This window comes from Pterocles gutturalis, unplaced genomic scaffold (assembly GCF_000699245.1).
Source record: "Pterocles gutturalis isolate BGI_N339 unplaced genomic scaffold, ASM69924v1 scaffold16230, whole genome shotgun sequence".
Classification (NCBI taxonomy): domain Eukaryota; kingdom Metazoa; phylum Chordata; class Aves; order Pterocliformes; family Pteroclidae; genus Pterocles; species Pterocles gutturalis.
In genome coordinates, this window is record NW_010138659.1 from 76857 (window position 1) to 90203 (window position 13347).

Below are 13347 nucleotides of genomic sequence, written 5' to 3' on the forward strand. Positions count from 1 at the left end.
TAATTCTTGTTGAGGAATTAAAAGCACTTGTGATCAAATACCGTTGATAAATATGAGAGACTGGCGTTTCTGTTACAGCAACAAAGTGCTTTATTTTACCAATTTGCAAATTAATATAATTATGTCCCAGAAAAAGACCATCAAACCTGAAATTAATTTAAAATAATGCTGCAGATGTGGTATCAAGCAACACTAATGGTGAAGCCCTAAAATTTTAATTCCTAAAAAAGTTGTGGAAACATAATAAGCAGATTTATATAGCAGCGTTATCAAGGACATCAGGGCCTACATAGGTGTGGGACATATACCCTTATCTTTAAGTGCTAACGTTTGGGTTTTCATGAGAATATTCACATTTTTGTTTTAAATTGGTTAGAAAATCAAAATTAAAGTAGTACTGTAGAGCCATAATGAATGTTCTTGCTCACACTATAATGGTATTTCATGAAACAAATGGTTATAATTTAGAAAATCTGTAGTTAAAGCAAAATTACCAGAAGTGAACAGGTAATGATATAAAGAAAAACTTGTTTTAAAATTGTTTGTTTTTCTCAGATCATTATCTTTCTAATGTAAATGAGTAGCAATATTTTAAATTTGCATTTTTGTGCATTCTAAGTCTAAATGCTGTTTGATATTCTAGATTCCTCTCCATACATTCTTAAAATGCATTTAATCAAGTGCTATCTTGCAGTCCTTTGAAAAAGTAGCACTGCCATTGTTGTCCCAATTGCACCTGAAAGACGCGTGTTTAAGATTCTGAGTGACTGAGAGACCATAGACTTGTACTTGATTGGTTTGCATTTATCAAAGGAAAACTGAAAAGATTGAGGTTCTAATATATACATCTGCTTAGAAAGGTCACTTCATTTCATTCATTGGGGACTTCTGTCATAGCAAGGTGTTATTCTTTGACAGATTCGGTAAATAAAAGTTACATCCTGAGCTGTGGCTGGCATTGGTAGAAAAAAAGATTTTACTGAAAACATTCAATTCAGTTACCTGTACCTGATTCTTTAAGGGAAGAATCCATAAACCAGCTGATTTTTTTCCACCAAAACTCTCCTTAGGAATACTATAACAATTAAAATGGCTCTTCCCTAAACTTCAAAATGAAGCTGTCAAAGCCAAAACTCTCCAAGCCAGAACATTCTTATCAGTGCAGAAGAATTTGGGATCTCATTAGTAATGCAAATTGCCTAGGCAAATAGTCATTGTCAAATTCACTGGAGAACAGAATATTCCTGTTGAACAAATTACTCACCAAGAATCACAGCAACAACAGTGAAGAGCACAAAGGCATTCCTCAATAAATAACTTTTAACATCATCCTTTGTTATGCTCTGCACTTTTTTTTTTGCCAAAAGTGTACGTTTCCGGACTCCTTTTTGAATGCGTTCCATCCTACTTCCAGTTTTTGGATCTTCTCCGTTACCTTTAGTCATCTGTCTTACAGAAAGTTTTATTTTATTTAACTTCTGTCAATATCCCTTCAGAAAAGTGGAAGACTCTTTTTCGTGGGAGGTACTGGAGAAACCTGCAAGACAAGAAATATCAAACATTGCAATAAGATCTTAGAGGAATGATTAGCCATATGTTTACATGGAAGCAAACATTCTTCATGTTTCAGTAAAACTTACACCCTTTGTAATATCTAAGTTGTTGATTGAATTTTTTGATAAATAGCCTCAAAGACTGTTAAAGAAGTCTTTGAAATCAGGATTATATGGACTGATCAGATATGTGTCCCGTGTCTTCAGAAATTAAACTGAATTGCTGTCATGCTTTAAAACCCAGGAGTAACTTTTTTTGTGGTAGCTAGAGATATACTAACATAAAATTAGTAAAACTCATAGAAGCATAAAGAGCTATAATGATTACAACAATCTGTTCGGCTTGGTTTTCATCTGTTTAGCAGGCCCATATTATCTGAAAAATATTCTAGCCCACCTCCACATTAACCATCAGAGAGAAATATTTTGCTTTAACTGGTATGTTTAAATGTTCTGCATTTCAGATGTTCTTAAGCTGTTGAATGCATTGCCTGAATTCCTCCTGTTCACACGGCAAAATGCAGCAGGAGTTGTTTATTTATCCCTCAACCACTATTTAGAAGATATGCCTTTGACAGTTTTATGTTGATAACTTTAATCTTTGAAGTGTATAAACTCTCCAGAGCACATCTGTAAAACATCAGAAGTTATACTCCACTTAGCTTGTCGCTTCAGACTGTAATACAAGTTCACATTACACTGCAAAATATTGCTTAGCTTGGCCTGACAGCAATTATGGGGATATAATATGATTTTAAGAAATCACACACTGAATCAACCTTAAAATGTTTTAATATTAAAATTCCTTCATTAGGGCATTATTGTTCATTTTTTTTTTTTTTTTGGTGACTGCTTGGTATGAATAATGGAGCCCATACAAAGGTAGACTTTTCCAGACTGAGAATCCCGTTTCTGAAGTCTTAGTAAATAGACTGGCACATTTTTATGAAGAAATTAGAAATTTAAAAGCTGGATAGAGTTGGTTGCTTCCACTGAAATATCTCGCTATTTATACACAGTCCAACTCTAACTTATTTTTAATAGATTTAGTGCCTAAATACTTTTTTTAAAGGAAGAACTTAGAATGCAAACACACAGGGTTTTCAAACAACATATTTTAGAGCAAATATGTCACTTTTTTTTTTTTTTTTAGGTAGGATTTGATAGCTTCTTCTACCATAAGCTTCAAGATTGGCAGTTTAGTACAATGTCCTCTGTGAATTTTAACAGAAGGCTATATGCTTTGCTTCTTTAGAGAGTGGAATGATTCTGAACTAGATATTTAAATTAGTAAGTATTCTAGCTTGGACACAACTACTCTGTGCAAGCAGGATTTTTTTTTTCAAAACAATTCATTTTAGTATTTTGTTAAAAAAAAAAAAATCATTCACAGTGGCTTTTCTTTCCAAGATGATTAATCTGTCCTTTATAACTTACATTGAGATCAAGAAAGAACATGCATACAGCCAAAAGGGTCGTTACAGTAAGTAACATGCAAAGACAGAGTGTGAAAAATTAAGACTTTGTACTCAAAACCCACCAAGTGAAATGATCAGCTCACCTTTTCCAATCTTCAGTACCCTAAGAACACGGTGGTGGCAGATATGGCAGGGGGTTCCCAGCAAACACAACAGAGCTGCAGAGTTGAGCGAGCAGGAGACAGAGAAAGCTGACAATCTGCATGTGCTCTGGAATACAGCAATTTACGATCCCTGTAACTTAAGGAAAGGGGAGGAGACTGTTAGCCCAGCTCTGAAAAAAATAAAAACACATCAGAAGAGAGGGGAAAGCTGAGCTTCTGGAATATTGACTAGTTTTGGCACAGTGAAAGCAGGGTCACTTTCTTTGTTTTTCCTTTTAGACCACTTTCACGCTTTGTCAGTTTAGCTTCATTAGAAATGCAAAATCAGAACCCAGGAAGAACTAAAGGATCACACATACACACTCACACACAGAGACCAGGGCAGGCTGGAGCACTTCTTCATTAGATATTCCAGACTGGATATCTGAAAAGCCTAAGCATAATTATGTAACACTATTACTTTTTTAAATTAATGGTAAAATTTGTGAGCGTGCTAGTCTGTTCTAAAAAGAGACGTGGTGTGAGGCTTTCACGTATTTTCTAATTCTCAAAGACAGTTATTCATGATGTACTCTTCCCAGGGTGGGGAACCAGACATATCTTTCAGAAGCAACTGGAGCATTATCAAGAATAGAGAAAAACATAATCAGCTGTAGTTCTTTGTGTGTTTCTTGTAGATATTCAAAACACATGATGAGACTTGCCTCTTGTTTAGTAATTTAAACTCACTGGTACTAAGCTCCATTCAGCCTGTTTCAATAGCATGGAATGAATTATGAAGGGAAAAGCGTAAAACATCCACTTTTAAGAAATAAATAGCCTTTGGGTTTTTTTAGCATTTAAAAGTTTGTACTATTGAAAAGATGTTTGCAGAGGAGATTCAGGGGAATTCCTAAAGACCTTCTTTCAGTTTTTAGAGGAACACTTTTGTTTTAAACGTTGGCAAAGTCAGTTTAAAATATCCAATAATTACATTTCACTGCATCTTTCATGAGATTTTTAAGTATATTTTCTTAAAAGACTAACAAACACTGCAAATGGAAATTTATGGAAATTTATGCTTAACATCTAATTTAAGAAGTTTATTTATAGATCATGTGGTTTTTAATGTTTTTTTTCCTGGAAACTCATTTTAAGTGTACTGAAATAATCTTCTGTACTAGACACACAACAAACAGTTAGGTCCAAAATAAAATTAAGAGCAGTGTTACTTCCACACAGTCACAGTAATGGTTTTCGTCAGGTGTTTTCTAATTTAAATGCGTTTCAAATACTGATGTATAAAATAGAGAAAGAAATCTTACAGTATAATGCAAACTTGCTCATGATTAATGTAGGTTTGAGATTGAACTGTGTAGTGCGGAATCTTGATCTTATGTATCTAACTTAAAGAAAATAAACATCTAAATTAAGCTATTGACTTAAAAAAGCAAGAAAAAATGCTGACAGCTTGTGTTGCAAAGACAGAAACTCATGCTGTATTTTCTTACACCTGGCAGCTTAAATGTCTATCTCATTCTTACTTTTCATGGTGCAGTTTTTAAATACTTTCACCGTTTTGCCTGGAGATGGGAACTGACCTCTTAACTGACCTTTGGCCTTCAGTGATCTGCTTGTTTGATCTTTCTTTTTGGAGTATGGCATGCTTTCTCTGAAAGCTCCCAGATAAGGACTTAATTCTGCCCTCTGTTCATATGAATAGTAATGTTCCAGTCACCTTAATGGGACAGAAGTCAGACCCCAAACAAAGTGATCCAAATGTATCTCATAATTTGATGCTTTCATTAATAGTGGAATCTATGAGAAACAAAGATAATCCTGTGAGAGAATTTGCTATTCAGTGAGACAAAATGAAAATAGCCAACAAGCTTAGCTTATCTTCAGCAACGATGCTCTTATAAGCTCTCAGTTAGCAACAGACTTTATGACACAGTCCTTAGAAAAAATTATTTGTAAGAGCCTTTTGGCAACATGTTCTTGTTCAAAGTTGTCTTTCTGTCTTTTTTGCTCTCCACCCTTTCCTGACATCCCTTTCTTTTATTGATTTTAACTTTGACAGTGAAATAAGGAAACAATGTTATATAAAGAATATTATCCTTTCTATCACAATAAACATGTATTTTAGAGATCCCTGGCTAGCCATAAATAAGCCACAATTCACAGTATAGTGTCGTCCTGCAATACATGAAATGACAATGCACTGGAATTTCCTTTTACATATACAATAGATTTAACAGTTGTAGTATACAGTACTTAACTTTAGGACTAGGACAGATTTGAAAAGTTACTGGTTAAGTGCTTCTATCTGTAATTTTCAGTAGTATTAGTTTCTAGGAGAAGCAACTTAAAACATAAACGTTACTAGAAATATTGTAGACTTTAGATTGGATCAACCAACACTAAGGACATCCAAAAGCATTGGTATGTTTTATGGAGTAACACAGAGCAGAAGTCATTGGTGTTACCAACAGTTTCAAATTGACAAAATATTTTTTACATGCTTCAGAGTTTTTGCAATAAAATCAACAAGGAATATCCTAAGGCCTTGATGAGCCTGTCTGTGCAGTTATATTAGTTCAGCATTCTGATTTGTGCTTTGGGTTTCAGTTTCAGCCCTTTGACAATGCAGCAGGTGGCTTGCAAATCAGGGAAACAAAAGTATAGGGTTAGGATTGGATTTAACTTGAACCTCCTCCCCACAGGCAGTGTGGATGCAGGCAGCTGAAATCACGTCTCAGTAAACTCAAGCCCTGTTTGGTTGTGGCTGACAAAATCAGTCAGTAAATGTACTTTGCATGTTGGCAGAGTATCTGAGTGCCTTTGTAAAATAAGTAAAGTTATTAGAGCTGAAGCTGCTGTTCAAACACAAAGTATTGTCATTTTCAGCTGACTAGAGCTATCAAACAAAGACCCAGGGAAGTCAGTTGTAGCAAATGCAAGAAGTGGAAATGAAGCAACAAATTGTACAGCCATTTCATTTCCGAGATAGGAATAAATCTAGTACAAGAGTGCATGGATCTCAGCTGAAATAAGCATTTTAACATTCAAAGTAACCCTGTGCTCACATTAATAAATCAGCACTATAAATTAATACTGTCTGAATCTTTGAAGTATGGAGTTTTAGGTAGAAGCTCAGTGAAGTATTGTTGAAGCCACAGTGGCAAAATCGGAATAAAATTCTTGTGAAAGAACGTGTTCATTCATAGTAAATGGTATGTTGGTATCTCCCTACTCTTCAATTAAGTGACAAAATAAGAATACATGTGACTCCCTTGCAAGCTCCAATCCAGTTTAGAACTTTTAATTACCATTATACCCTGTGGTACCAATGACGAACTGCATCTCTAAGAGGCTGAATTTAAACCATACAAGTTAGCAAATAGTTGGTAGAGACAACACACAGCCTTAGGCTCCTAAATATTTCCCCAGGACCATTGCATTTTTTTTTTCCTGAGATACTTGGTCAGCTCTTGCTTTTTTGAGCATACTAAAAGGAGTATGAGAAATTAAGGTTTGCTGTTTGTTGCTTTTGAAATCTGTTTATCGCAGTGGGGTTTCTCAAATTATTCAGCTTTGGCCAGCCAAATGTGAAAATATACTTAATTTTTCATTAAGATCTCATTCAGTGGAAGTTAACACCTTTCCTTATTGAAGACAGTGGGAAGAGGTAGCATGCTGTAATTTATATACTTGCACATGCTCTACACACATAAAAAAGGCATAGGCTATGTTCTGTTAGCAAATATGAAGAGATGCAGGAAAAGATCTGTAGATCCATAGTTGGTATTGAGGACATGGCATCTGCAGTGTGCACACTGCAGGAGTGTTACTTTGGATTAGTTCTAATCTTGTTTTGTGGTCCAGACACCCATTAGGGCTTGGACTGTATGGTCTGGTTTTCTCCTAAAGGAGTCCAAACTAGTCTAAAACTAGTCCATGATATGAATCAAAGCATGTTGCTGTCAGTCACTTTTAGTAGAAAACTTCCTCTACTGATCACGCGGAACTTGAGCTTATCTTTGATACATTGCAAATCATTAGTCAAGCTCAGTTATCAATGAAATTTATATTCTAAATTGTTCTGTTTAGGGTAAAGATTAAATTATTATTATAAAATGCTACTTCTCCATCAAAACAACATTTCAAAAGCAAAGTGTTTTGACTGATATTGGGTAGAAAGATAAGTAGCAATGGCCAATCTAATCAGAAGAAGTCAGATTTTCAGTTATCTGTTTCTACATTTCTGTTTATTTTTCTGTTACAATCTTAACATTGCTCACTCAAACTAGCCAATAAATCCTCTTGATAATTTTTTTCCTATATTTTAAGGTCTTGTGCCATGAGAATAGTTGTGATTTTATGCTTTCGAGTTCTGTCAGTTGTCAGTCGAAAGTTGTACAACAAAAACGCAGCATTCCTTTTCTACTCTGTGAAAATTCCCAGCAGAGAAACATGAACCTCTAGTGTCTCCATTCAGCATCATGGGCTGTCTGGGCCTTAACACATACTGTATGTCTGACTGCAGCTGAATAGCCAACCTTGTTTCCTTTCAGCACAGGGATTCAGATCACCCACTCACTCCTGGGAGAAGGGGGAAGGGAAATGAAGTTATACCAGTAGAGGATGCGGCTCACGAACTGTTCCCCTGACTGTCTTATCAAGAATGTGAATGTCTGTATGTACAATGGAGCAATTCTCACCAAAGAATGGGCAAGATTGTCTGGGAAGGATGGGAGATAGGATGGGATTGTGTCATTGTAAGAAATCGGATGGGATTGCATCGATAGCTGATAGCCTTTCAGATCCAAACTGCTGTATACTGTGGCTTCACTGGCTTTCCCACAGCTAGTCACAACCAGTTAAATGTGCAGTGAGGGACAGACAGGTTCATTTGAAAAGTTAATACAGCATTGTGGCTAGTTACAAAAGAATATGGCATTGGAGCCAGAAACCTGCTACCACTTTTGTCTCATGTTCCTCTCTGTTTCCTCTTCCTGATTTCTTTTTCTTTTAAAACCTTTTCTCTGATCAGCTGTAAACTTTGGTAGCTTGTAAATCCACTGAGCTACTGAGAGTCCCCTGGGGAAGCTCTGGCTGTAAGTACACACTGTCACAGTATACTCTAAATTGTGACCTCCAATCCCTTCTGGTCACAGTAGCAACACAGCAATGATCCCATACAGGCCCTGTTTTGGGATAACAGCACCAATGGTGGGTGTCCCACTGGCTGAACCATTTTCTGCCTTTATTCCCTACCAGACTGGCCTTTGAAAACCACATTTCTTGGATCCTCTGATGCTCTTTATACTGGATGTTCTTTACTCAGGGCAAAGGCTTATCACTAGTACATGTGCTAGCCTGTACGACAGACATGATCTCAGACTCTTTTTTCCTTTTTCAGGGCTTTGTTTTACTGACATGATCTCCTTAAACAAAGCAAGGACAGATAAGTGAGAAACAAGACTAAAGAGAAATCTGCATTTCTGAATTAGAATCTGGTACTATCTGCATGAAACACGTTTCATACAAAGCATTGCTTTTCATTTGACACCTTATCCCATAGTTATTTTTATAATTAAACAATGATTTATCAGCTGTTTAATACATCCTAGTGTGATATTAGCATAGCAAGTAAGACGAATACAAAGCAAACCACTCATTTGTATGAAGTTTATTTAAGGAAACTCATTTATTTGGAGCAGTAAGCTAATGTGACTTTTTAAATACACATTTACTACTATGGCATCATAATTACTGCAATCAAGACACATAAAAATCTTTTGTAAAAATAATTATAATTTAAAAACACACAGCTCAAAGTTGCTTTTATAATAACGACTATAATAGCAACTGTTTAGCATTTGGACATTTTTTTGGCAGGAGGGCTTTGCATTGTTTATTGTGAGAAAGAAACAGGCTCTGAGAATGCATGCAAATTTTCAGCAAGGGCAAAAGCAGCATTAGGTTGGGAAAACAGCGTAGCAGAAAGTCGTCTTTCCCTCTATTTTTCTAGTTCACATAAGCTGAGATGATTTAAAGCCATTAGTTCTTCTGGATGATCTCTGTTCAATATACCATGCAAGACCTCAAAATATCTCTGCTTCTTATGTATCCCTGGCACCCAGACACTCAGGCTGTGTGCTGGTCAGCCTTTATTCTCTTGCTATATTTTTTGTTCTGAAATTCCATTCTCTGTTGGGATACAGGTCCCACAGAACTTACTGGTAATCTGTGATTTACTTAAAAGGAAATAGGAAGAGTCCTTCAATATTTATTAGTCACTGTTCTTCCTGAAATGTGATCAAACACCTGTCATCAGGTCTATAGAAAAATTACGTGTTAGATAGCAGGGCGAGAAAGTATGTTTCAAAGAGAAGATTACATATCACTGGTGTGACACATTAGCTGAATTTGCTCTATTCAGAAGGATGAGGTGCTTCACTCAGTGTCTGAGAGAATATGAACACGACTGCAGTGCAAAAGAAATTCAGAATATTGTAATTAAAAATTAAGACACAAAATTATGTTGAGTCCACATTTTAAAACTGTAACAACACTAAAGGATTGATACACTATACACTGTTTTTATTTCCATTTGGAAGACAATAAAACCTCTTCTGACATAAATTATAAATGCATCTGTAGAAAGAACAGAAACAGTAGTCTTTTCATTCAGATCAGAAATTGTTAAAGAAAGATGAAAATAAAATATTTCAGCCTCAGTATATCTTGTCCTTCATTTACAGATTCACTACATAATACACATCAGGTTTGCATTTTCATGCAGTAACTTACTCCATCCCTTCTGCTCCCTTCTGAACTGCTGCCCCAGGAGAGCTCTGCCTTCCCTGCCCTCTCTGCTTTTCCTTGGTAGGGCAACTATTCCCTATGTTTTTGTAGGTCCGTTGCTCTCCTTCTCCCTTTACTTCCACTAAATCTATTTCTCTGTTTACTCCTTAGCCCACCACTATTTTCCTTTGAGTCAGAGAAGAATTATTAAGGACAGGTCTTGTTCTCATTTGAATCAGTGAATCCAAGTTCTGAGGTAAGCTTTGACCTTGGCCTTGTTTGGTTCTTAGACACCTGTTCCAAACCATCTCTTATTTTATGCTCCTTCTGTGTGCAGTCTGTAATACTCCTTTTATCTTTGTTCTTTCATGTCCTCTTTTCCCTGCAGGCTTTCTTGTTCTGATACTATCTCCTTTTTCACCTTTAGCTTTTCCCTGTGTTCTGCTTTTACCAACTCTCAGCTGGGTTGGGAAATGGGGGTGAAGGTCTGACTCACACGGACATGTATTCCTGGAGGAGTTTGTATCACACATGTATAGCTGGGAGTGTCTCTGTGTCAGTGGATACACACTTACATAGAACCATGCTGAGAACTGGTTAGTTAGAAACCCTCCCTCCTCCTACTAAATGGTGATAGAAGGGGGTATGGACAGTGGAACAGATTTCCGTTTTCAGCTACAAGGATGTCAGATCTTCTGAATGTCTCTTCCGGCTACAGACTGCATTCAAAAAGGAAGTTATTTTAATTAATTTGTTAAACCAAAGGGAATGTCAGAGTGAACAGCCAGATACCTTTCAAAACAAAAACGTTTAGGCCAAAATAGGGGGAAATAAGAGACAATACGTTTGAAGTGCTTCTTTTTACAAGTCTTTCACATGGCTCCAAAAATGTCTGTATTTCTTCCAGTTATGTCTACCACCTAGTGTTAACTTCAAAATGGTGATGTATTGGGTGCTTTACTTAGCTGCTCTGTGAATGGCTCCCATTCACCAGAAGTCCCAGCTAACTTCATATGCAGGCAAAACTCCCAGTGAAGACAATGGGAATCCAGATCTCCTGACTCGCATTTTGCTCAGGCAAAACCCGCATTGTCCAGTGATTGCTTTGCTCAATGAGCAGTGGTTCAGAAGTGCTGAATAGGAACCCAGTCAGCTGTGCTTTGATATTAATTTCCTGACAATTCATTAATTCTGTAAAATCACCATCAATTTTTTTGTAGAATTAACCAGAAATTTTGGCTTAGCCTAAACATTAAAAACACATAATTTATGAGAATGTGTCATCTTGGGAAAAAGTGTCCCTAAAGCAGTATTTTCTCTGAGGTCTGAATACTTGAAAAGTATTTGCTATTCTTGACTTCTTCTAAGCCCAGGAATTAGAAAGCATTTAATTCTTTGATCAGATTTCTGATAAGTTATTGAAGAGAAAATTCCAGTGATTCAGTGACTCAAAATAGGAGAATAAAATAAGAGATTAATTAAATGAGATGATTGTGTTCAGCTGCTTTTGTTATGCGGTATTCAAACAATTTAAAACAAGATATGTGAACTTTGCATAATCACAAGCTATTGAAGTCTACAAAGGTTCAGTAATAACTGAAACGCATAATCCCTATTTACACACAAAATGTAGTTAGAATAGTTGAAATCTTGTTTGAACTGTAGGAATAATATTTTACTTTCATGGATCTGTGTGAATACCATGCCTTTACTCAGGTTAATTTTTTTTTATTATGCATTTCCCCATTTTATTAGTGATGTGTGAACAGCTTCATTCATTTTTTTCCTCTGATACCTGAAGGTTCTCTAAATGTAGTGCAAAAGAAGTGTAAAATGCTACTAATTTCACTTCCCACTAATTGTACTGGTGTGAATGTTTGTGTAGGTTGCATGTATTTAATGTTTGTTATGTAAACATTTTGATAAGTCTATTTTTTTACACATTTGCAATGTACTACAAAATTATACTTTAAATAGATATGAAGCATAACCCTTTAATATGTTTCATTTCCATTACCATAAAGTCCAGGAACCATCTGTGAGTTTGACCTTCCACAGATAACTCACTGCTGTAAGATGTGGGAGCCATGATCTAGAAAGTGCAGCACCCTGCCTACCACAGAAATTTCCTTGGATTACATTTAAATGTGGATGTCTAGTACAAGCCCCTCAAAGCCTTAAAAATGACAGGAAAAGTGTGGGAGTCATGAAGCACATTGTTTGTGTATAAGATTAATATATTAGTGGTGAATTTATGAAATAGGAATCTTTAGGTAATCCTGGAAAGGCTTTTCGCCCGGTATTCAGGAATGGAGATCAGCTAAGTACTGTATTTCCATCACTAATAATCAGTCAGGATTTAGCTTTCATTAGGATTTTAGTTCTTTCTTTTTCCTCGTTAGGCATCCTGTCATCCTCCTATATAAGATCATTTTTAAACATAACATTCATATAGAACACTTCTCCTTCAAGAGAAAGCTCTTTGCTGATGGTTGTTTTCTTTGCAGGGTTTTTATTTTCTTTTAATGGCTTTTCAAGGTGCTTTCTTTTTTTCTACAGAGGTAACCTTTTCCTACCAGATTACAATGTTGACTATTGTGGCTGATGCAGGGTAATGACAGGCCTACTTCCCATGCCACATATTGGGTTCCTCAAGATTCTTCCAGTAAACATCACAAACTTCCATACTAATCTTGAAAGGCAAATAGAAACTCAATTGCTTTTTTTTTTTTTCCTTTCTGTGTCAGACCGCTTCCTGAACTATTTCCCCTGAAATCATGTTGGTAAATATAAAAGTACCTATCACATCACTTTTAATAAGTTATCAGTATGTTCTAACCTTTAAATTATTTTCTTTTTTTTGCTATCCATCATATTTGATTTTGAAGTCGTGGCACTCTGGTGAAGTTCCCACTGACTGGAAAAGGGGGAAAAATAACCCCCAATTTTAGAAAGGGAAATAAGGAAGACCCAGGAAACTACAGGCCAGTCAGTCTCACCTCTGTGCCTGGCAAGATCTTGGTGCAGATCCTCCTGGAAACTGTGCTAAGGCACATGGAAAACAAGGAGGTGATTGGTGACAACTGACACAGCTTCACCAGGGGCAAATCGTGCCTGACAAATCTGGTGGCCTTCTACGATGGGGCCACAGTGCTGGTGGATAAGGGAAGGGCAACCGACATCATCTGCTTGGACTTGTGTAAAACATTTGACACTGTCCCACATGACACCATTGTCTTTAAATTATAGAGAGACATGTATTCGACAGAAGGACCATTTGCTGGATAAGGAATTGGTGGTGTTCCGCAGGGGTCAGTACTGGGACCAGTGTTGTTTAACATCTTTGTTGGAGACATGGACAGTGGGATTGAGTGCACCTTCAGCAATTTGGCCAATGACACCAAGCTGAGTGGTGTGGTGGAC

The 13347-nt window shown here is 36.4% G+C and overlaps 1 protein-coding gene across 4 annotated transcripts in view; it reads right to left on the minus strand.

Moving 5' to 3' along the window:
* The window catches only part of SLC1A3 (solute carrier family 1 (glial high affinity glutamate transporter), member 3), a 62837-nt gene extending 61392 nt beyond the window's left edge, over positions 1-1445 (minus strand). For all 4 annotated transcript variants that reach the window (XM_010083081.1, XM_010083082.1, XM_010083079.1 and 1 more), the window contains exon 1: positions 1265-1445. In XM_010083081.1, coding sequence (XP_010081383.1) covers positions 1265-1445 — 181 coding nt within the window. The remainder of the gene's footprint in view (positions 1-1264) is intronic.
* Between the last annotated feature and the right edge of the window lie 11902 nt (positions 1446-13347).